The sequence below is a fragment of the Gallinula chloropus genome (genome assembly GCF_964237585.1).
Source record: "Gallinula chloropus genome assembly, chromosome: 1".
Taxonomy (NCBI): Eukaryota; Metazoa; Chordata; class Aves; order Gruiformes; family Rallidae; genus Gallinula; species Gallinula chloropus.
The window spans coordinates 26,848,647-26,870,568 of record NC_140085.1 but is presented as its reverse complement, the minus strand read 5'-3'; the positions used below and the strand labels follow the sequence as shown (position 1 = coordinate 26,870,568).

The window sequence follows — 21,922 nt, the reverse complement described above, 5'->3', positions numbered from 1 at the left end:
TGGTTAAGGCAGTTGTATCCAAAATGCAGTTTTGATGACAGCATCCATTACACATGTGTAAGGCATTCTAACATGTGACAATGCACGTATTTTCATGCCAAAATTGCAAAGCAGGACTTAAAATTTCACAAGGATAAGTGGTGGGCAACATTATCTAACCGTACATGTTGCACGTATCATCACCTTGGTATATGACAAGCATATTACACATACAAATATGTACACAGACACATGTGCATGCACAAATGAATATCTGTATTTATTCTTAAAGTTTTCTGTTTGTTTTGGTTTTGCATTAACAGCCATGTTACTAATTAGTTGCCTTTTAAAACAATGACCCTAATTGGGTGCATTTGTGGGAAAGAGAAATGATTTCCCCCTCCTGAACAGAATACAGTTCTTAATCTTATAATGAAAGTTTACACAGCCACTCAACCTCAAGACTAGACAGGCTGAAAGAGCAAGCAGAAGGATCTTGTTAAAAGCAATTAAGTATGTTCAAGAATTAATTTCAAAGAAATAAAACAAGGAAGACAATAGGCAAATTCTTTAAGTTCTAAGCAGATACATTTGGGCACAAATGTATTTTTTTAATTTCTAGTGTGACTATTAACTTTTACTTATCAGATGCAGAAAAAAAATCCTGTATTAATGCACTAGTAACAGAAAGCAGCCTACACACAGGACCTTAATCCTGCTCTGAGCACTTAATATTATGAATCAAGTGATAAATATCACAGAATCAGAGAACAGCAAGGGTTGGAAGGGACCTCTGGAGGTGATCTAGTAAAATTGCCCTGCTAAAGCAGGATCACCTAGAGCAAGTTGCTCTCTATGGTCTAATAGAGTCCATGATATTTATAATAGCTTCTTACAAAGTACTTCTCTTCCTGGTTCTCACAGACTTTCTTGGGTATGATCAAGCACATCTGAGAGACATATAGATCAAGTTAGGATTATACCAACACAGCCTAGGGTTACAACAGTTCCTGAGCATCACAACCAACACCGACTTGTAGACTCTCAGTTATGAACTAGGCTTCCTTTAAAGAGAAATAGCCACTCAAAGGGCCCATACTTAAATTCAGTCACAACTAAAATTGCTTGTAGCTTTGAGATCACTCTAGCTACTGCGAGTAGCTAGAGACACATAAATGGCAAACTCCAAAAACAGTCCAGCTGAAAACTGCCAATCAGTACATGCTAAGTAGCCTTTTACAGCATTTTCAGAAACCCAAAATCTTCAGAGGTGTAGTACCAAATGTTCATTTCACAAGATCTACTATGCTAAAATAGAAAAGACGACTGAGAGGGGATCTTATTAATGTTTATAATTATCTTAAGTGTGGGACACAGGGGGAAATAGCCAGCCTCTTTTCAGTTGTCAGTGGAGACAGAAGAAGGGGCAATGGCTTCAAGTTGGAACATAGGAAGTTTTTCACAGTACAGGTGGCAGAGCACTGGAACAGGCTGCCCAGACGGGTTGTGGAGTTTCCTTCTCTGGAAATATTCAACACCCATCTGGATGCTTATCTGTGTGACCTGTTCTAGGAAACCTGCTTTGGCAGGGGGGTTGGTCTCAATGATCTCTGGAGGTCCCTTCCAACCCCTACAATTCTGTGAACATAGAATTGTGCTTAGTCGTAGGTTATTACCCTACTCTACTTTAAAAAGAATCCTTAACCCAGACTTCTAAAGAAATCACTGCTGATCAAGGTGATCTTTTACTTTTGCATACTTTGAAGAATGAATTTTTCTGAATGTCTCTTTGAGGAAGCAAACACCATTATCATGGGGATTCACTGAATGTGATATGCACTGAGGGCAGGCCACAACAAATGAATGTGTGAACTTAGTGAAAACAGGTTTGTCCATGTTAACTTTAACAATGTCCACACAAAACGTAGCAGCAGGAAAGGCCTAAGAGTACAGACTTATGCAAGAACTAAACAATCCTGTCGGGAAGGCGCTTTCCATTGGCTACACTGCTCAAGCTGCAGTGCCTTAGTTAGATCAGCCCTAGCAAGGGGGTAACTCTGACTGCATTTGATCATCCTCTAAACATCCTGTCACCGTGTTTAAGCACTGTGATAGTAAGACACTAGGGCATTTTACAGTGAGATTGATTTTACAGTAACTCAGCTTTAGTTCACTTTAAGGACAGCATTGACAGAAAATGCACTGCCAAGTTGAAATTGTTGGTTGGATTTTCTTTCCCTAGCAGAATAAAAAGAGAGGTAACACTTGCTCCAGAAATATTACTAACTTTTCCACAGCTATTACTAATTTTTCACAACTTTTTTTAGTGGGTGTATGGAAAGTCTATGGGCAAGTAATTTTATATAATATTCCATATTTGTTTCCAGTAGCCAGTTTAAAAAAAAAAAAACAAAACTTTTATGCCATGAATTGAAATATGCAAAAGCTACAAAGAAACAGTAGTAATTATTTGACCACAGAACATTCCCACAGTAAAAACATACATGCATGCTGTTTTGATTGTAATAATCTTGCTGTTTAACTTGGGAGTACGGTGTATGCAAATGAGCCACATTTTGCAAAGAATACCTATTTCTTATTAATTAACACTTCTTTCATTAGAAAATTACTATTTGTCGCCCTCATTTGAAACCTAATAGCAAAGCATGCTTTAGCCTTGGCTGACAGTATGTGGAATCATGGTGGTTCAGAAGCAAAGACAACTTTGCACTCTGCATCGCCTCCCACCAAATTGACCAAGCCTGGTAGCACCTGCAAAATACTCACCAGTGAGGCCATGGTGAATCCAATGACTTCAATGTAGCCATCATCATGGCGCTGAGGTTCAAAGTCTCTGTGATCTCCAGGGTTTCCCCAGGGCATTGTGCCAGCACAATACCTACAGAAAGAGGTTTTGAAAGCAAGGTTTGAGAAAGAAGTTTCCCCTGATGGGTCCTGACTAGTAGCCTGACTGCTAGCATGTTCTGCTGTCCTCCAGAAGTACCCAGATATCCGTTGCAGGATTCAGTTCTGGGACAATTAAAAGTTATGCTGGCAAGGAATGGACAAAAGGGGAAATCTATCTCTTGTTTCCAAACTGACACACCATCCATAAATGAATCCATCATAATCTTTAGCAGATTCCTTTGTGAGAGGAAAATGGGGAAACACCAGGAAAAAACAGATCTGTAGCACTAAGTTTTCCTTACTTGCTTAGCTTTCTGCAGACTAGCTGTTGAGCCAGAAAGCTGCTGAGCCCCTCTGCTAGGCAGCCATGGGGCTGCAGCAGCAACTCCAACCTTGGAGCTCCACTTCCTCTCTCCCTGCTGGCTCAGAACCTCTAACACTATAAAGAATGCAAACCACTTCCAAGCTCAAGGAGGCAGGGAGAAATAAGCAGGAGGAACATATGCAGCTGTGGCATCTATCTATCTACCATTAAAGAATGGATGTAAAAGTGATCTAAGAGTGATAGAAGGGGTAACTGGAGAGGTCACACCAAGTAGAAGCTCGCAGCAAGAGAAGTGCAGGACTCAAAAGATCAAATGCTTGGGACCGTATGTGGAGCAAAGTGGGCGGGTTGTCTAATACAGTGGTCTTCAAAGTGGGGTGCATGCACCACAGGGGTTGTGCAAGAAAAATCTACACCTGACAAGTCAATTAAGAAATGTTATTAAAATATTGTTTGTCCTTTTAATAAATGTAAAAAATAACATTAAACCAGTGCTTGTTTCAACTTTATCACATCCTTTCCTTATTTCTATTTTTGTGTCTGTTTTATAGTGTATGTAATATGTTAGTACAGCAGTATATGTATATAATTTGTAAATAAATATATTGGGGTGGTGTTCCCTTTCTTTTTTATTATTGATAGGGAGGCACAATCAAAAAAAAGTTTGAAGCCTACTACTTTAGAGAGCAGGAGATAGACAACTTTCAAGAAAATAGCTACAATTCTATTTAGGGCAGCTTCTAACATGTTAAAAAACAGCACTTCTTTTAAATTTTGGTGTACCTTTTTTGGAAAAATGCTGATCCTTCCCCTCACCCCCACCCCCTTTTTTTTTGTCCACATTCTGCTTCTAATTAAGCAAAAGACCAGGCAACTATGCCTTTACTGTCTTGTTTGCAGCTCAAGTGCACAACTGCTGAAAGCATGTTTGCAAATAATTTCTAGTACCTCTGATATCTCTGCATCAGAATATTTTCTATTTTAAAGGATGGTTTAGCTACACCCTGAACTCGGCTCCCATTCTGTGTTGCTAATTACCAGCTTTATAAGCACCTAGCTCTCAAGAAGGCAGCACAGTGGCAATACATCCACCCAGTCTACGACAACTTGTAGGTTTTGTCTGTTGGGGTTTTGTTCTGGGGGGTTGTTTTTGTTTGGTTTTTGTGGTGTTGGGTTTTGATTTGTTTTGCTGGGTTATTTTTTTTTCTTTTATAACTCCAAGCATCTGTCTTGAGCTTACCTGGGTATGTTTAAAAACACTATACACTGGAACTTCAGCTCCTGGATCTTTGGAGTCAGGTCTGTACCATCACACTACAAAGCCAAAGTGACAGAGCACAGAGAAATTGCTGAATGGAGCCACAGACAAGAGAAGTGTTGCTGCTTTGTAACAACTTTCCCAAGACTTTCCTTGGAATGTGTTGCAAATGTCATGCTCAAAACTGAAAAGTAACAGAGCCATTAACTCTCACCTCGCTCTCTTTCCATTCCTCCCTCTTCCCACAATACTATACATAATTTCTCATACTTACCACTACTTTAACATGCTTGGATAAATCTCTTGAGCTTCTTTGCAGAAAGTCTGTAAAGGCTGCCTGTAACAGAAATGAGCGCAGGAATTGTCATTGGTGCTGCTTCTCTCCTCTTTTCTCACCTCTTATCCCAACACAGAGATAATTATCTAAGTGCCATCATTTTGTCAAACCTATTCCTTTTTGCTTTCAGGAGATTTTTATATTTTTTTTAAATCATGAAACTTCTCCTCTTGAGAGGTTAACCAAAGAAGCTTCTTGAGCATCCGAGAATTTAAATGCAAATTCTTGCTCACATATTTGTTCCCTTGTTTAAGGCATATGGGTACAGAGGGAGTCATCATCCAGAAAGACATTATGTCATCTATTATCAAATTAGTATTTCCCTCTTAATAACTTCATTTTAGAATAAAGGGTTGTCCATGTATCTCCAGAATGCAGAAATGGACAATTTTATTTGCATATTCACATATGAAAATAAATCATTTTAAATAGCTGATCTCTGCCCCCACTCCCTGCAATCTTACAGCCAAGACTACTCTTGAAAGCTGCAAAGACACATTCTAATACTTGGGGAACTGCTCTAGAAAAGTCACTATCAATGTGCTGCCCAAACCCTGAGAGAAGAAGAGTGGTTTGTTCAGCAGCCCATGAACCAAAAGCAGAGGGAGAAGCCGTGACCAGTACTATGTCCCAAGGAGTAGCATTTCTCTCACTTGCAAAGCACTGTAAAGAAACAGTGCTTCAGGCACTTTCCAACAGGCACATGTGTGGCATTGCTGGAAACAGCACTTGTGCACTTCAAATTGCAACAAGCAAAATGAACTGGCATGAGCTCCTGATGTGAGAAAGCAAGGGGGAAAGTACTTACAAAAACACTAAAACAAGTAAGTTAATATCAGTCTGTAAGATTAATAACAACTCACCCCTGCATAAAACATTTTATTTCTAAATCGGCTGTTGAATTTCTCTGGATTTGCTTCTGTAAAAAGGATAAAAAAGGAAAATGTGAACACTCTAATAAAACAAGTAGACTCCATTGTACCTTCACATTCCCTGCTAGCACTACAGTGCTTTTAGCACATATGACTCAGTGAAAATATTAACATAAACACGGTTTTCTTGTGTGAGAGTCCCCATCTGTGCCATTATCTGCTGTGAGATTTCAAACATTGATATTGAATCCTTCCCCTTTCCTGTAGAGTGAAAATAGATGGAAAAATGAGCAAAGAAGTAACAATAATGCAATCAGTTAATTCAGCACCTCTTAGACTATTCATCTTGCAATCCCTCAGTACTATTTGTGAGACTTCTATTTCTATCAGCACTGAACAGATCTCTAAGAATTATTAGAAATCCATGAAACACTAACTCATGCTTTGAAGCAGTAGTAAGGCATTAGAAAATTACAAGAGAAAATAGACATTCAATTCTGATGTGTTACAGAGGTACTGAGGAATAAATAATCTCTACCGAAATATTCCTGTAGAGAAATAAAAAAAGTGGTTACTCTAAAACCTATTTAGAGAGCTGTTTCATTTTGATTAGGTTAAGTGATGGAAAATTTTAATAGTCCAGAAGTAATGTACATCTAATTGTTAATTATTCTCATTGTTATAAAGGAAATACAGGGAGTTTTCCTATCTTGAACTTTTAAGACTTCAGCTGTCAACTGCTAAATCTTATTATACTTCTCTGTCAGATTAAAGAGCCCCCAGCTATCAGATATCTTGTCCTTGAGTAAATACTTGCAGGCAGCGATTAAATCGCCTCTTAACCTTCTTTCTGATAAACTAAAGAGTTCCTTTAATCTCTCAGTATGCTTCCCAGAATACAGGTCATTCTCATGCCCCCCTAGGAACTGTTTTCCTAGCCCATGGCATCCAGAGATTTGAGAAACAGCCCTCTTCTGACATTGTATTCAGTGCCAGTACCAACCAGCTATCCTTGCTCAGTAATTCTCTAGTGGAAGCATCAGAGCATCATGATAGTCCCGTGTCTAAACCACCACACTGGTGTGAACACTTCCAAATTACTTCTTCTGAAATGACCACCTGAAACTGAAAATAAACTTCTAGTTCTATTTGAAGTCACTGTATCTCAGAATATAATGCTCCATTTTGTAAGAATTAGCTACTTTGCATTTCTTGTTTGGTTGTTTGCTTGGCTACTGTTTATCCATTTGTTGTGTTGTGGGTGAGCCTGGAAGACATTCATGGCTACCTGTTCTTCAAACAGTTAATGTAACTGCATAAATAAATCTCCTCTCACTCACTGAGTGGGCTGATCTTTATAGAAAATCTCCATACCCCATGCAAAGAAGCAGAAGACTCATAAAGGCTCAGTGCCTGTGCTGCACCTTCTTTGATGCTGCTATCCCAGTGGCTCCAGGCAGCATTCAACATTACACTGGCTCTTACCTGGATCTTACAACAAATACTGACTGGATCTAAAGCCCCAGTTTAGAACAAAAAAGGATCCTTTCTGAGGTCAGAGGCTGCAACAGTCCTTCAACATACTGAAATGATCCTACTTCTTAACATGGGTAGGGGGGAAGGACTCTTTTTATAATGTGGAATAGAGCCTGAAGCTGATTAGAATGCAACTTTGATTGTAGAAGTAAATTACTGACTGCATATCCAAAACGTACTCCATTCCTTCGCATTCTCAAGCTATCAAGGGAGTAGGAAATGGAATCTGTTAGATTGTGTGTGTATCATGGGGGATGTCCCACAAATGAACAGTCCTGCAGAGCTGAGGGATCAAACAGCATGTCAACAGGGATAAAGTAAATTGCATCTCCTTTGATCCACCAAAGCATAATGATAACAAGGTAGGATACTGTGACTCTGGAAAGAGTCACTACTCAGAACACTTCCTGAAGAAACAGAGCTAAATACATTAAGCTTGGAGCCAACCCTCAAGGCTCAATCTGATTAGTCACAAGAAAAGTATAGGGGTTGCCATGGAAAAGGCCACATTCATGTATAGGTTCCTCTGAGAGTGCAATCACTGCTGATTCTAAATATAACTGCTGACCAATTTCAATTGCATAAAATGCCCTGATGGTCTGAGAGTTCAAATCAATCTAATTTCCTTTGTTTTGGGGGGTTTATGGTGTTTTTTTGCTTTACTAATATGTGTAATTACAATAGATCCACTTAATACAACCACTTATCTTAATGGGCCAAGTGCAACAGACATAAGACTGGCTTAAATTTTGCTGAAGTTCTGCTAAGAGTTTCTCTCCATTGTCATCAATTGTAAATGAGATGGGAATTTGGTTTGCAATGTTTTATTCCACATGAAACATGATAAAACCCAGACACCAACAACACCTCCGAGGCTACGAGCTTTTCCCTCCCAAAATACATTGGATTCACTTTGTATATTTTAGCATTTGAGAGCACAGGAAGACACCAGCAGTAAAGACATGTAAAAGCAGAGACCTGGGCTTTTAAAAGTTCCCCTGGACACACATACCAGTCACAGACACACAGTTTGCTCTGCCAAGTATTTTTTTCACCCATGTAAATTTTTTAAATACTGGCATCCCTGGAATAACATCCATTCTTTATAGGGCTCCATTACTTCATTATTAAGTAATGTCTCCATTAAGTGAGAAAGTAGCTATGCATTTCTTCTACACAACATATTCACAGTCACATTAGCAATGCATAGTGATACACATTTGTAAAAAAAAATAATCATACAGCTGTCGTTATTTCATTCCTGTGCCCTTTTGTGGCCCCTCATTATTATTCCTAAAGCTTGAAGCAGTCTTAAACATTATTAAATATGCATTAGCTCATTCCACCATGCATCTCACACTTTATTTAGCATGGCATTGGAGTGCTATCTTTTCATCTTGAAAAGACACTCTGATAGTGTGGAAGTGGAGACAAGGGAGGCTGTTGTTCAGGAAAAAAATACCTGAAGATGAAACTGAAGTGACCAAAACAGAACACAGACAATTGAATAAAGTTTGTTTATACAATCATGCTTGCCCAAACCATATAAGTAGAGAAGTTGACATTGGTCAAAAACCCAGCAGTTAAGCCATACTTGGATCTCTGTGGGGTGGTATAACTGCCATCAGCAAGGGGATAAACAAGATGCTACAACAGCTCAAATTCCTGACAGTTCTGTGGACTAAAGTGTTTCACTTGCATACAGACACTCTGGGTCTGTACCAAGTCCAATGATATTATGCTATACTCACCCATAGGTAACAGCTGTTCAGTTTGAGAGCACAATTATCCTCCCGCAACTTCCACAGCCTCACAGCTATTCTCTTCCCTCTGCCTCCACACTGTAGGGAAAACTGGCACCTGACTTACAATTGGTTTTCTTTCTGTTCTAATACTGACACTTCTGCATCAGCATAAATTTCATTTATATCTGTACTTGGTTTCTCCCTCAGAAGATCAAAATACTTTGAAAAGCTCTTTCAGCCCTTTTCCTCCAGTGAATGCCATTTTTCCTTGTACTTTTAAAATTTTTAAATCATGAAGCCGTTTGGAAGTTCATGATACAATCACTTCCTTCCTACTGGTTTCTGTATCTTGAGTTTTTATGTTGCAACTTTCCTTATGAATTAGAACAAGATGTTAAATCCAATTCCATTTATAATTCATAAAATAACAGCTCATTCCCAAAGAAATAAAACATTCCCGTTACCTCTAGATTCATGGAACTCCAGTGTAACATGTGCATCAAATCCAAGGCTGAAGTAATTATTGAAGACACTGAGTGGAAGCTGTAATTGGATAATAAAACGACATGTAAAAATAACACGAATAAAACATTCCATGACTCACCAACAATTAACTACTTTAAATCTGGCATCTCATGAAAACTTAAGAAGAAAGAAGTGGAATATATTAGGGAAATGTATGCAGAAGGATGCTCTGAAGGTTAGTAATAGTTTGTGGAAGATGATCAGATACAAAAGCCTGAAGAACACAAACACATCTACAGTGTTTTATAGAATCGTCAAGGTTGGAGTAGATCACATACATATCTTTGTAAATATTTCAAAGGGTTCCTTATGTTGTCATTAAGATTTCCTATAATGCTGTTCCACTTAACATGCTAATACAAAGGCTTTCCAAATTGCTGGTTCTTCAAGCTCAGCTTGACGAATGAAACTCAGGCTGTGTTCTTCCTGATTCATATATAACCAGGAGCAAGGCAAGTTTCCAGGCAAGATGCCCTCGTTCTATTGAAGATGCACAGGACAGGGAAGCACAAATCTGACCTCTTCATCATTACACATGCCCAGCAGGATTGTGATGGGGGAGAACAGTAGCATCCAATAGATAAACTGGGTATTTTGACTGAGATGAGGAAAATGTTTCACAGTATTTTTTTTATTGTAACACTTTCAACATCCGAAGTCACAGAATCACAAGGTTGGAAAAGACCTTTAGAGATCATCAAGTCCAACTATTCCCATCCTAAGCTAAACTATATCCCTAAGTACCTCTTCTACCCTTTTTTTAAACACATCCAGGAAAGGTGACTCAACCACCTCCCTGGGCAGCCTGTTCCAGGCCCCAAGAACTTGTTCAGTAAAAAAAGAATTTTTTTAATATCTAAACTAAACCTGCCCTGGCACAGCTTCATGCCATTTCCCCCTGTCCTATCACCTGTCACCTGGCTGCAGAGACCATCACCCACATTTCTACAACCTCCCTTCAGGTTGTAGGTGGTGATAAGGTCTCCCCTCAGCGTCCTCTTCTCCAGGCTAAATATCCCCAGCTCCCTCAGCTGCTCCTCATAGGATTTGTCCTCCATCCCCTTCACCAGCTTGGTTGCCCTTCTCTGGACTTGCTCAAGGACCTCGATATCCTTCTTATGGTGAGGAACCCAGAACTGGACACAGTACTCGAGGTGTGGCCTCACCAATGCAGAGTACAGGGGCATAATCTCTTCCCTAGACCTACTGGCCACACTGTTTTTGATACAAGCCAGGATGCCATTGGCCTTCCAAATAACATGTTACTACAAGCATGATCCCTCAAAGACTTTTCCATTCTTAAACTATGAAGACTATAGAAGATCTACACAAAAGAAGCTAAATACAAAAATACACTACACTGCTGTAAAGTAGGAAACAGAGGGTATCCATTAACAAAATCTGAAGAAGTAAAATTTTCCATGGTGGTTTTTTAGATTTATATTTCTAATTTAGAAATGGATGGTGGTCACAAGATTACTTCTCCTGCTAGTTTAGGTTAAGTAAAGGGAGCGGGGGCCTGGCAGGGAATAGAACCACCACCCAAACACACCAATGACCTTTTAGATAAGATGCTAGGGACATTTTGCTAGCACTTGATTATTGATATAAACAGTAAATATCTGAGATTCACAAACAAAAAATAATGGCTGTATATATTATGGCTTCACACACTTCTGGAAGAACTGGCACATGAAAAGAGTAAAAGGAAGAGATGCAACTAGAGAATTAAAAAGTTTTAGAGTTTCCTCACTCATCCATGTTATGGTGTAACCCAAAGACACTGTGAAGCATCCTATAGTTTCCCTGGGAAAAAGAAGGCTCTAACCTTACGTGCTCCATCCTCCAGCTCATCCTGTGGCAAATCAGGGTTGCGCTCAACCTGGAGATTCCAGCGGTCCAGCTGGACAATGGTCCCATCTTCTACATGGCACAGGATCTTGGACACTGGCTCATCTGTGTAACCCTGAGAGCAGAGAGTCGCCAGAGTATCAGCCATGGACAGTGAAAGCAAAGCAAGTCAGACACCAGTTACCTGGCTGACCTCCCTCCTTTCATAGAGGCCAGACCAAATGTTCCTAAGAACACCTCAAATTATTGTTAAATTTTGATATATCAAGCATTTTTTACAAGTTATTGCTGAAGTACACAAGTCTTGGGCAGGCAAAGTAGGACCACAAGGGGAGGTACTCAAAGTGTGTTTGCCTTGCCTGGACTTACTCCAGGGTTGTAAGCAAGGACAAACACAGAGAAGCCTGCATAGCATCCTAATTACTTAGCCTGAAACACCAGACAGAAACATCTATGTACAGTTTTATTACAACAACTACATCACAGAAATTCAAGATCCCAGACTGTAAATTGAACCCAACCTTTCTGCCTGAGACAGACTTCGGACACAGCCCTGCCTGCTATTTTAGCCAAAATGGAACTTTCACGCTACTATGCTATTAAATCACACCAGTGAACTGCGAGCCTGAACACAAGGGTACCCCAGCCAGTGCTTACCCCGCCCCAGTTGAGGGTGCGGGCAAGGTCATTCCCAGTGCCAAGTGGAAGGACAGCAACAGGAGGTGGGGGGCTGAGTTGCAGCTCATCGAGGATGGAAAGGATCCAGCCCACCTACAAAACAGGAAATACAAAGAACTGTTAGTCAGGAAGATTAAAAGGGATGGAGAAAAAGGGAAAAGACATATTTTGTTCCTATCCCCTTTACAAAGAAGATCAAGTAAAACAAAAGGGAGAAGGCAAAACGAGGATATCTGAAATTTAACAAGTGCCCCATCTGAGGTTTCACCTTTTGGAGAACAGGGACAGCAGTTTTCATGAAGCTCCTGTGCAAGCAGACGCACAGTGGAATGCAAACACTGGCTATCTTTAACAGCACACTGAGTAACTGGGAAGAAAAAGAACATGCTGCTCTTTGAGCAGGAGACGAAACACAGAATTGCACGTGGCTATGACTGCCTAACTATTTCTCTGGAAAATGCTGTATGTAAAAATGAGTGAAACATAATATGGATGATCCAAGATCGTTTTAAGTGCCATTATGCTCAAAGAAACTAAATCTTTGACAAGTGTCATGAAAGAAGACATACGTTAAAAGAGCATGGTACCTCAGAGCACGTCCTGGAACTGTAACAGTGGGCCCAGATCAAGTCAAGCATGGACTTGCCCACAAGTCTCCCATTCCTCAGAAAAGAGACCTTAATGGTAAATTATTTCACTCATTGAAGTATAGAATATATATATTCTAGTCATACACACACACATATATAAATAGAAGACCAAAAGACTAGAATAAAAGACAAACTCTAATGCTCAGGGTTGAAGACATTGAGCTGGAACAATGAGTTCGGCTCTTCTCTATCATAAACTATTAGTTATTTTAGAGAGCTTATTCTGTCTCCTGTCCCTACCCTGGACTACATAAAACTTCTAAACAGAAATCTAGCCACGAGGAACAAATCTCTGTAAAATATTTTGTTTTCATTAAATGGTAATTTCCCAGGGGGTAAGGAAGAGTTGCTGAAAATGTTCTAGAATTCTTTATAACTAAAATTCTTCCTATGAGAAAATAGGACTATTTCTTAAACTATTTCTCACCTTTAAAAAAAAAAATAAAATCTATTAAAAAACCTGTGCTGCATTTTAAAAATAAAAATAAGGAAAAAAAAAAAGCATGAGATAGAGTTTGATCTATTTTTTCCTGCTGCCAAAGTTCAAAAATGCAGTCTCTATTGGAAATAGATCTACTTAAATAACACATAAAACTGAAATCCTGACTGCAGCATGTCTATTTGGGGAGGAAAAATCCACAATTCCCCACTACTGTGATTTCAAATAGATTCTTACCCTGAACTGGGATGAAACTGGAGCTCCACAAAAGCTACCCAGCATAACATGGGCACTGGCACCACAGTTAGAATTTGAAGGACTGGAGGGGGGATGGCCTGATAGATATAGCAACCTATTTAATATTCCAGGGTATATCTTTCTCCAAGTCTCTTGAGGAAATTTAATTAAGTATAAATACCATTTATCAAGCAGTTATTTATCATAACCAATTGTACAACTATTAAAGCACCCACATTAGAGCTCATTGTCTGACAACAGTCATCCGAATCACTTAACTACTCTCATGAATTTGGATGTCACCAAAGGTACTTAAGTCTATCACAGGCATCATGGTAGGACTAAGTACAGCCCTTAAGAGATTTTCAAAGGTAAGTAATCATCTGCCTTTTAAAAATCTATCCATCAGTATTGATAACAGGAGACAGAATAGAGTCCAAATAACTTCACTGGGGCCAGGACTTCTTAAAGACTCTTTTGTCATTAGCCCTTTGTCACTGCCACTGACTTAATCCATACATCTGCACCTCAGCCTCCCACTGGTGCAGGTAGCATTGCAATACCTACCACTCCTGTAAATGCTTTTAACTGATAAACAGAAACTTCAAATTACTAATTTGTAAGTACAACATTGCTATTTAACTTGAGATCCTTTCTAAACCTCGCACGGTAGTTTTACAATCAAGGACAACAAAGACTATTTTTTCCCTGTAGACTGAAACCTGACTGCTTTGAAAGCAAAGCTTTCCACTTAGGACCTGGAAAGGAACAGCAAGCAGCGAGGATGGAAAAGTTACAGCAAGTTCTGATTCACCTCAATAATGCAAGGTAACATCTGGTCTCATTGAATATTCACCGAGTCCATTTGAACCAGGTTTTTCATTTCTAGATGGAATAGCTTTGGGAATAACTAGATATTAATTCGCTTCGAACTGAGCAGCAGCACAGACCACAGCAGAGTGCTGCTCGTACCAGTGAGCAGGTGCTGCCACCTCTCGCTCGCACTGCTCAAAGAGAAAACAAAAGATGGGCAGAGTCAAACGTAGTTGCATTCGTTTCTGGTTTAGAATTTTCAGGATGTACTTTTTCCCCCCTTGTTAAAGTACTGTCTTCCTCAGGTAGAAGCCACAAAGAATTTCAGAAACAGATTGAAACTCTCTTTCTTTGCAGCTGTTAAGCCTTGCAGTTTTCTCAAGGAACATTGGCAATTCATTAGGATCTTGCCATCCCAGGTACCAGCCAGCCAGCAGTCAAACAATGCATTTTCAGAAAAAGCGCTGGTATTAATAATCCCTACAGCTGGTGTTTTAAAAGAACCCACAGAAGCTGAACAGAAGGTTCCCCCAGAAATTCAAGCAGAGAAGGGTTGAGGATTGGTTGAGCTCACTAAAAAACAACCAAACTTCCCCAACCCCTAAATATCTACATACATCTACCCTGGACAGCCATTGAACTTTGAAACAATTAATGCATTTTCCTTTCCTTTTCCATCTGGCTAGAGCTATTATCAACTGCTTGTTAGGGACACTGATCTTCAGAGATTAAAGGTCAGGTTTTTAACTGTATTTAAGCATTCAAGGGCACAGACTCATATTTACCTGCACTAGAAAGAGTAACATGGTTGTAATGCCTCCATTACCACTCTTGGTCTCCAGGCTCTGAACCAACTGAGGGTGCCTAAATCCTCTAAAGACCTGACCCTTTTCACTTACTCAAGAACACATAGAAATTCAGTAGCAAACAAAAATACTGACCCTATATCTGCAGATTCTAGGCAAGTAGTTTGATCATCACAATATTCTTCCTTACAGATACAGTAAAGAAAGTGTGGAAATTCTTTCTTTAGGCACAGAGGAGAGACCTTATTTGACCGCACTTGGACATCATGGAGACTACAGCAGCTAGGAACAGAGTTAAGATATAATGGTCACCAGACACTGGCTTAACCTATTAGACCCTCAGATCTGTGTAAATTTTGAGATTACAGCAAAGTTAATTTTTATATTTTTCATTAAGCTGTACCAAATCTTTATGCATAAAACAGATAGTACCTCGAACATTAGAATCTGGCCCCATCACTACAAAGGTCAGGCCACACAGGAAATCTTTTAAAAAGAAAATTTCACATGCATAAGGTATGTTATCTGTCTCTGCAGGAATCACAAGGTGGGAAACCCAGGACTGCAAGGAATTTAATCTCCTGGCAATGACCATGGAGCTGCCAGGCACCAGTCACCTACCGTCCCGTCACCGCCACAGGCCAGGATCCGCAGGTTTGGCACTTTTCTGTACAGCTCCAGCCTGGCCATGGGAAGGAAAGAGGAAAAAAAGGAAGAAAAATAAAAGGTAAGAACTATGATGCAGGCACTTTTTATGCCTTTTGCTGAGTGACAGTTAAACAGTCACTTACTGCATTTTTGAATACTCCTTACTAAGAGTGTGGGTGGAGGCAGAAAAATTAAAAATAATATTAAAAAAAATCAACTCATTATTGAAAGTCTCAGCAGTGAGTAGGCGTCAACCCTGGCAGCCTCAGGCAATATCAGCCCCAACTTAAACTGAGCACTGCGGCTCACTTCGCATCTCCTCCTCACATGTGCACACAAAACCACTAGGATGTGAAATGGAGCCTTTCTCCACGGTTAGGTAGCACCTCCTAGTCAGTTTCATATGTTCCCTTGCTAAATCTGAAAGGCCCAGATTCTTATGTTCCCTCTGGTGATTATAAAAATCTTTCATTTTTCTCTCATCCCAAAGCAAACAAATATAAACATCGAGGTTTTCAGACAAAATTTTATGTTCCTTATCAGGATTTGCTGAGCCACAATTTCTGAAGCATACAGAACATAACAAGAATTGGAATAGTATGCCCAGGGAGGTGGAGCAGTCACCATCCCTGAAGGTATTTAAAACTTGTGTAGATGAAGTGCTTAAGGACATGATCTAGAGGTGGGCTGGTCAGGGTTAGGCTGTGGTGGGACTGGATGATCTTAAAGGTCTCTTCCAAACCAGGTGATTCTGTGACAGTTCCTTCAGCCAGTAACTGTTATTTCTTTAACAGCACAGAAGGCAATTAACATCTAACAGAGAACTTTGACTGTATATCTGATCTAAGATACCAACAGGAGAGACAAAAAAGCACCCATTAAAGACTTCTTCCTTCAGTTGTATGAAAGAGGCATAATGAAATATTTCCCAGCGAAAGGAGTACTTTCACAAGTAGAGAGCTGAATGACCAGAAGACCTAATTCTCCTTTAACTCTATTACACAGCTATGAAAAAAATATATATATACAATTTAAAGCTTCTTTATACCATGAAGGGAGCAGCAGTGAAGGTGTTTCAGCAGGAAAAAGGGGCTTGGGTACTCTAGAAATACGAACAGCAAATACTTGGACCATACTTACACAGGTTTGATTTACTTACACATTTGATTATCCGTGATTATCATATTTTTGTGCTAACTTGTGAAAGCAGAGCTGAACAGATGGCTGAATAAAGCAAGTATCCCTCTCTGAAATACCACAGAAGGATGGTTTCTTACCATTTAGCAGTGAGGATCATCCACTTTTTAAGGTACGTCCTCCATCCCCTGGAATAGGCTCATAGATATTGCCCAGAGAAGGTCGGTTAGCTAATCAGCAAGCAGAGGTGCTTGCATGCTACTGTCATGTATAGAAATATGGAGGCAGCCTCATCCCATTACAGTGTTCAGCCATTATTAACAGTAAGGTGGCCTCTTCTCACAGAAGCCACCACTGCAGCCTACCCCACCACCACTACTAAAATCTGGACATATGAACCCAATATGCAAGCTACCAATCTATCCAAGCTGGGCCTCTGCTTTTCTGATAAGAAAATAATTATGGTCTGCAGCACTGAAGGCTTGAGAACTTACGCATCTCTTGGCCCTTCCTGAGAGAGATCAAAGACCTGGCGTGGATTCAAATACCACATAAACATTTGGAGAACCTTGGTGCCCTGGGAAAAGAGAAGAATTAAAGGAAGGGAAACTATTAATAACTTCATGGTTATTAGAAATAGTGTTCAATATTCACTGCATTTGAACTGCTTTTCTTTCTTCTGTGCTTTACGAAGCAAATATAAACCAAGAAAAAGACAAACTAGAAAGTGACATAGCAGATTGCTGCTCTATAATAGGGACTCACCAATCTGAGCATGGTGCACTCATACATATATGGACTAAATTTAACACCACAAATCACTGAAAAACTTTTCACTGTAAGGGTAACAGAGCACTGGAACAGACTGTCCAGAGAAGTTGTGGAGTCTCCTTCTCCAGAGACATTCAAAACCCTCCTGGACATGTTCTTGTGTGACCTAATCTAGGTGATCCCACTCTGGCAGGGGGCGTTGGACTAGATGATCTTTCAAGGTCCCTTCCAATACCTAACATTCTGTGATTAATGGTTCATAGGAACAGGCATTCACGCCCAGACCAAAGATTCAGCTCTTGTAGCAACTGTTCTCCAAATTCTCACCATCTGCAGCAGTAAGAAGCTGAACAAGCTTGTGGGCAAAGTCACTGGCACATTGAACAGTGTCCTGCACTACATCCAAGCAATGACACCGCTTTGACCTCCACCATTACCACCATGAAGACTCATAACTGTAGCCCTCTACCATATAATGAAGCAGGAGCCAAGGACTATGGCCCCAGGGGTCCATTACTTAGTGCAGTATGTCCAGCCCATTGCCTAAAGAAATAATCTCTGCCTTCTCACTCTTGGGTCCATATTCCAGACACTTGATTCCCTTCCTTCACATTCTGCCCAGAGAGAAAGTGGCAGGATCTCTCACTAATAGAAGAGGCTCTAGAATCCCATGGGGCCAGTTTCAAACTAGAATTCAAGAATACATTTCAGACATAGCCTAGGGGGTGCAAGTCAGGAATTTTTCATAGGTCCCCCTTCTAAAGCACAGCTCTTCTGTATAACACCTTCCTCTAAGTGGGGAGCCAAGAACAGTAGTCAAAGTGCCTAGGAAAGTATATAAGAACAGAGAAAATAAATGTGATGTTTTCTACAGGTATTCTCTCACCCTCAATTAATTTGCAGTTTATAGAACTCTTGAGTTCAAGCAGAGTCTATAGCTTCAGTAACTTTCAGGGTCTCCTCTTCCAAATCACTCCTTCAACCATGTAAATTTTTAGCATCCACAACATCCTATGGCAAGAGGGTTTTGCAACTGGTCTACACACTGTGAGAACAACCAACATTTTTCTTTGTTTTGAATCAGTTCCTCAGCAGTTTCACTTGATATCCTCCCTAATTCTTCTACACAGAAGACAAAGAAAGCAGCAGCTATGCTAATCTCCATGCTCTGTAGGCCTCTGCTATACCTTGCATCAATCTTTTCAACTAAAAGGCTTTGTTTATCAAAAGGCACTCAAATCTTTTGATACTCAAAAAGTGGCAGAACTAATCTGCAACACCTTCAGTTGCATAAGTTTTAATTCCACTTCATGATCACGTTAGTCATTGAAATTTGGTTCTCTATGGTACAGTACAAGACTAGTAATGGTTTAAGTGACATAGGAACATGTCATTTCATATTCATTACTTTTAGTAGGCTTTCCTAGTAAAATTCAGTCATCTTTGGATAAAAGTCTTAGACTTCACTGGCAATCTAAATTTTCTGTGGAGAGATGAAGCCTTCCGAAAACCTCTAACCTATCATTTTAGATTCCTTTCAAGAACCTGAAGATAGGAATATAACTGCTCAAATGCTCAAGTACTCATTCCACCTATCCAATTCCATTGAAGTGGAAAGGGCATTCAAAAGTAAGGACTTTTAAGGACCACAATTCAGTTTGCATAGAGTTCTTCCTCCCTCACCAAAAACTATTCTCATTGGCAGAAACACTGTTGTTAAATGAAAGCTTTGTGACCTGGATTCCAGATGATGTTCTTACCTGATTCCCTCCGCTTTTTGGATTGACAAAAACCAGCAATGGCTTCATGAGTGGAGAAGAGATAGGCTTTATCACAAAGGGCCGACCTTTGTTATCCTGAGAAACAGAAGCAAGAAACAGCTTTAGTGAAAGCTAAGCATGTCTCCCTGGCATAACATACAGGAGACCCAAGCTACCTCTGACAAAACAACCTCAGGTACTGAAAACAATACGTCATGTTAATGGGCTACTTAGCTGGGACTAATTTATCCAGCTGAGACAATTGTGTAGGAAGATGAGAAAGGAAGAAACTATATCAGGCCAACACAAAACTATTTTAAAATTTTACTCAATGTTATTTCAAAAAAATCCAATTATTCACACAGCGCTAGTAACGTGTTCAATAAAGTTCTATTTCTAATATGAAATAAATCAAACCATCAGAACATTTATCTGTTTTCTCACTCTCTGTGGTTTAATGTCAATTTTTTCACAAGCAGAGTATTTCCAATATGAGATCTCCTGAGGGAGAAACCCTCAAACTGGACCAAACCCTTGTGTTAGTGCACTCATTGTGCATTTCACATCCCCAGTTTCACACCCCTGCTCTGCCTAGTAGAAAACAAGAGTCTGAACAGTCCCTTACATCCCAAGAGAAAGGTGTTTTATTAGGATGCTGATCCTTCTGGAGTCTGATATGTCATTTCTCAGAAAAAAAAAAAAGTTAGCTCAGCAAATAAAACTTCTCATACAAGTTTTATCAAAACTAATCTCTTCTCACAACAAATTCAATAGCATGGAATTTTCCAGTGTAAAAAAATGTAGCAGTAAAAAAATTAAATCTGCGTTTAGACATTTAAACAAAAGGAGCCTGATTTCCTAAGTATTTGAATACCTACTTCATTGCCTCTTTTACTGGCTTTTCTTTTAAAGGACGTTCTCTTCTTCCGCCGTGTTGAAGTCTTTAATGAGTTCTACATCAAAAGAAAAAAGAATACATGAAAAGCAAAACAAAATTTAGAAGACAGGCCCAGATAGAGCCCCTTTACGAAGCTCTTCCATGCATGTCCACTTGGAGAATGATAAGATTATCTGGCACATGCTCGAGATTTCAATTACATGCGCTGCATGCTTTACACTTCCACACCACCGTTTATGGAGAAAGCCACACACGGAGACCAGACTGGTGCTTTGGAACTGGAAACTTTCCCACGCTGTGAGGGGGGCAAAAAAGATCAGATGCTCCCATAGACTCACATAACACCACATGTTGTACCTGCCAACCCTCCCAATAGGGGTAGGAGACGCCCGTTTCCCCTTCGGGGCTCCAGTCTCCTGCCCAATCAGGCTCGTCTCCTGGTATGGAGACCACCTGCATAAAGATGTAATAAAAAACATGATAAATGAGATATTTTTCATGTTTTTTTTAGGAAAGAAAACAACAAGTTTTAGCTCTGGCAACCATTATGACTCAACGTAGGCCATCATGTCATGTAATGCTGGCACTGTGGAGTCAGTTCCAGCCTATCAAGAAACTTGTGTAATCATCTGCTAAGGAACAAACTCGATTATTAACATGTAAAGATTTGAGCAAGGGGGATGTTTGTGGGGGCTTTGTTTGCCTTTTTTTTTTTTTTAAATAGCAACATCACTTAACTACATGGGGGAAAAAAAAACGTAAAACTGCTTGCATTTTTGCAGAATCTATTAAAACAGAACTTGCATCAAAGCTATTCTCCAGGCTGGCAATAGCCTGCTCGGTTGTACTGAACCTAAAGATGTTCTGGCGTGATCAGAACAAACCAAGAAGAGGAATTTTGGTTTATTCTTTAATTATTTTAGTCCAAGTAGCTGAAGTAATATCTTATCCCTTTTTCTTATGATTGAAATTTTGTATTAAAGGAAATACTGTAAATATTTTCTCAGTATTTCGACTCTTAACCTAGCCATCACCAGGAAGTAAAGTAATATGGGGAACTAGAAGAAAGCATGATTATTTTCTGGCTTCAAGTGGAGCGCAACATCCACTGAGCTCATCCAGAAGTTAATTTCTATCCTGATCCTATTCAAAAGTATACCACTACTGAGAAAAAGCCAATGACCAGAGATCATCAAATCAGTATGTGGAGCACTGATGTCTGTGCTTTATCCTCCTTGCTAACCAACATTAACAAGAACAGCTTCTAGATTCTGTTCAATAGCAAACCATCGCTTTCAGAATTTCAAGACTTCGATGTGACAGACCAGATACAGAAGATAATATTTCTGCATCTCTGCAAAGGTAAGTAAAAGTAACAACTATCTAACTCAAGTGACTAAAACTACTGCCCTTTTCCAGCCAGAGCAAGAGAAACCTGCAGTAGACCAGAAGGTCCCGAGCTTTTTGTCACCTCCCAACATTCCTTGTGGAATGTTGTCTTGCTGCTTACTGAAAGTACTGAAGAAAAGACACCTCTGTGGAGCAATTACAGGCCATTTGCCCTTTTAGAACATATTTTGAGAGACCATCTGAAGAAGTGTTTGTACTCTTTCCTACTCTGATAAAAAGTGATCTTGAAAGCATGATAAACCACAAAGAGTGCACTGGCATCAGCAATATCATCCACATGGTCTTTCATTACCTTACATCAGAAGTCAGACTAGCTGAAGACAAAAGTCTTTATGTCAAT

General features: G+C 39.7%; 1 protein-coding gene across 3 annotated transcripts in view; it reads right to left on the bottom strand.

Moving 5' to 3' along the window:
• DGKI (diacylglycerol kinase iota) overlaps window positions 1-21,922 on the bottom strand; it is a gene marked incomplete at both ends in the record, with an annotated part of 219,496 nt that overhangs the window by 89,699 nt on the left and 107,875 nt on the right. For 2 of the 3 annotated variants that reach the window (XM_084261008.1, XM_084261010.1), the window contains 12 exons: window positions 2,767-2,878; window positions 4,452-4,525; window positions 4,744-4,806; window positions 5,670-5,725; window positions 9,424-9,502; window positions 11,313-11,450; window positions 11,993-12,106; window positions 15,580-15,640; window positions 17,238-17,320; window positions 19,275-19,370; window positions 20,153-20,227; window positions 20,530-20,625. In XM_084261008.1, coding sequence (XP_084117134.1) covers window positions 2,767-2,878; window positions 4,452-4,525; window positions 4,744-4,806; window positions 5,670-5,725; window positions 9,424-9,502; window positions 11,313-11,450; window positions 11,993-12,106; window positions 15,580-15,640; window positions 17,238-17,320; window positions 19,275-19,370; window positions 20,153-20,227; window positions 20,530-20,625 — 1,047 coding nt within the window. The remainder of the gene's footprint in view (window positions 1-2,766; window positions 2,879-4,451; window positions 4,526-4,743; window positions 4,807-5,669; window positions 5,726-9,423; window positions 9,503-11,312; window positions 11,451-11,992; window positions 12,107-15,579; window positions 15,641-17,237; window positions 17,321-19,274; window positions 19,371-20,152; window positions 20,228-20,529; window positions 20,626-21,922) is intronic. The other variant, XM_084261009.1, reaches the window with a different exon arrangement.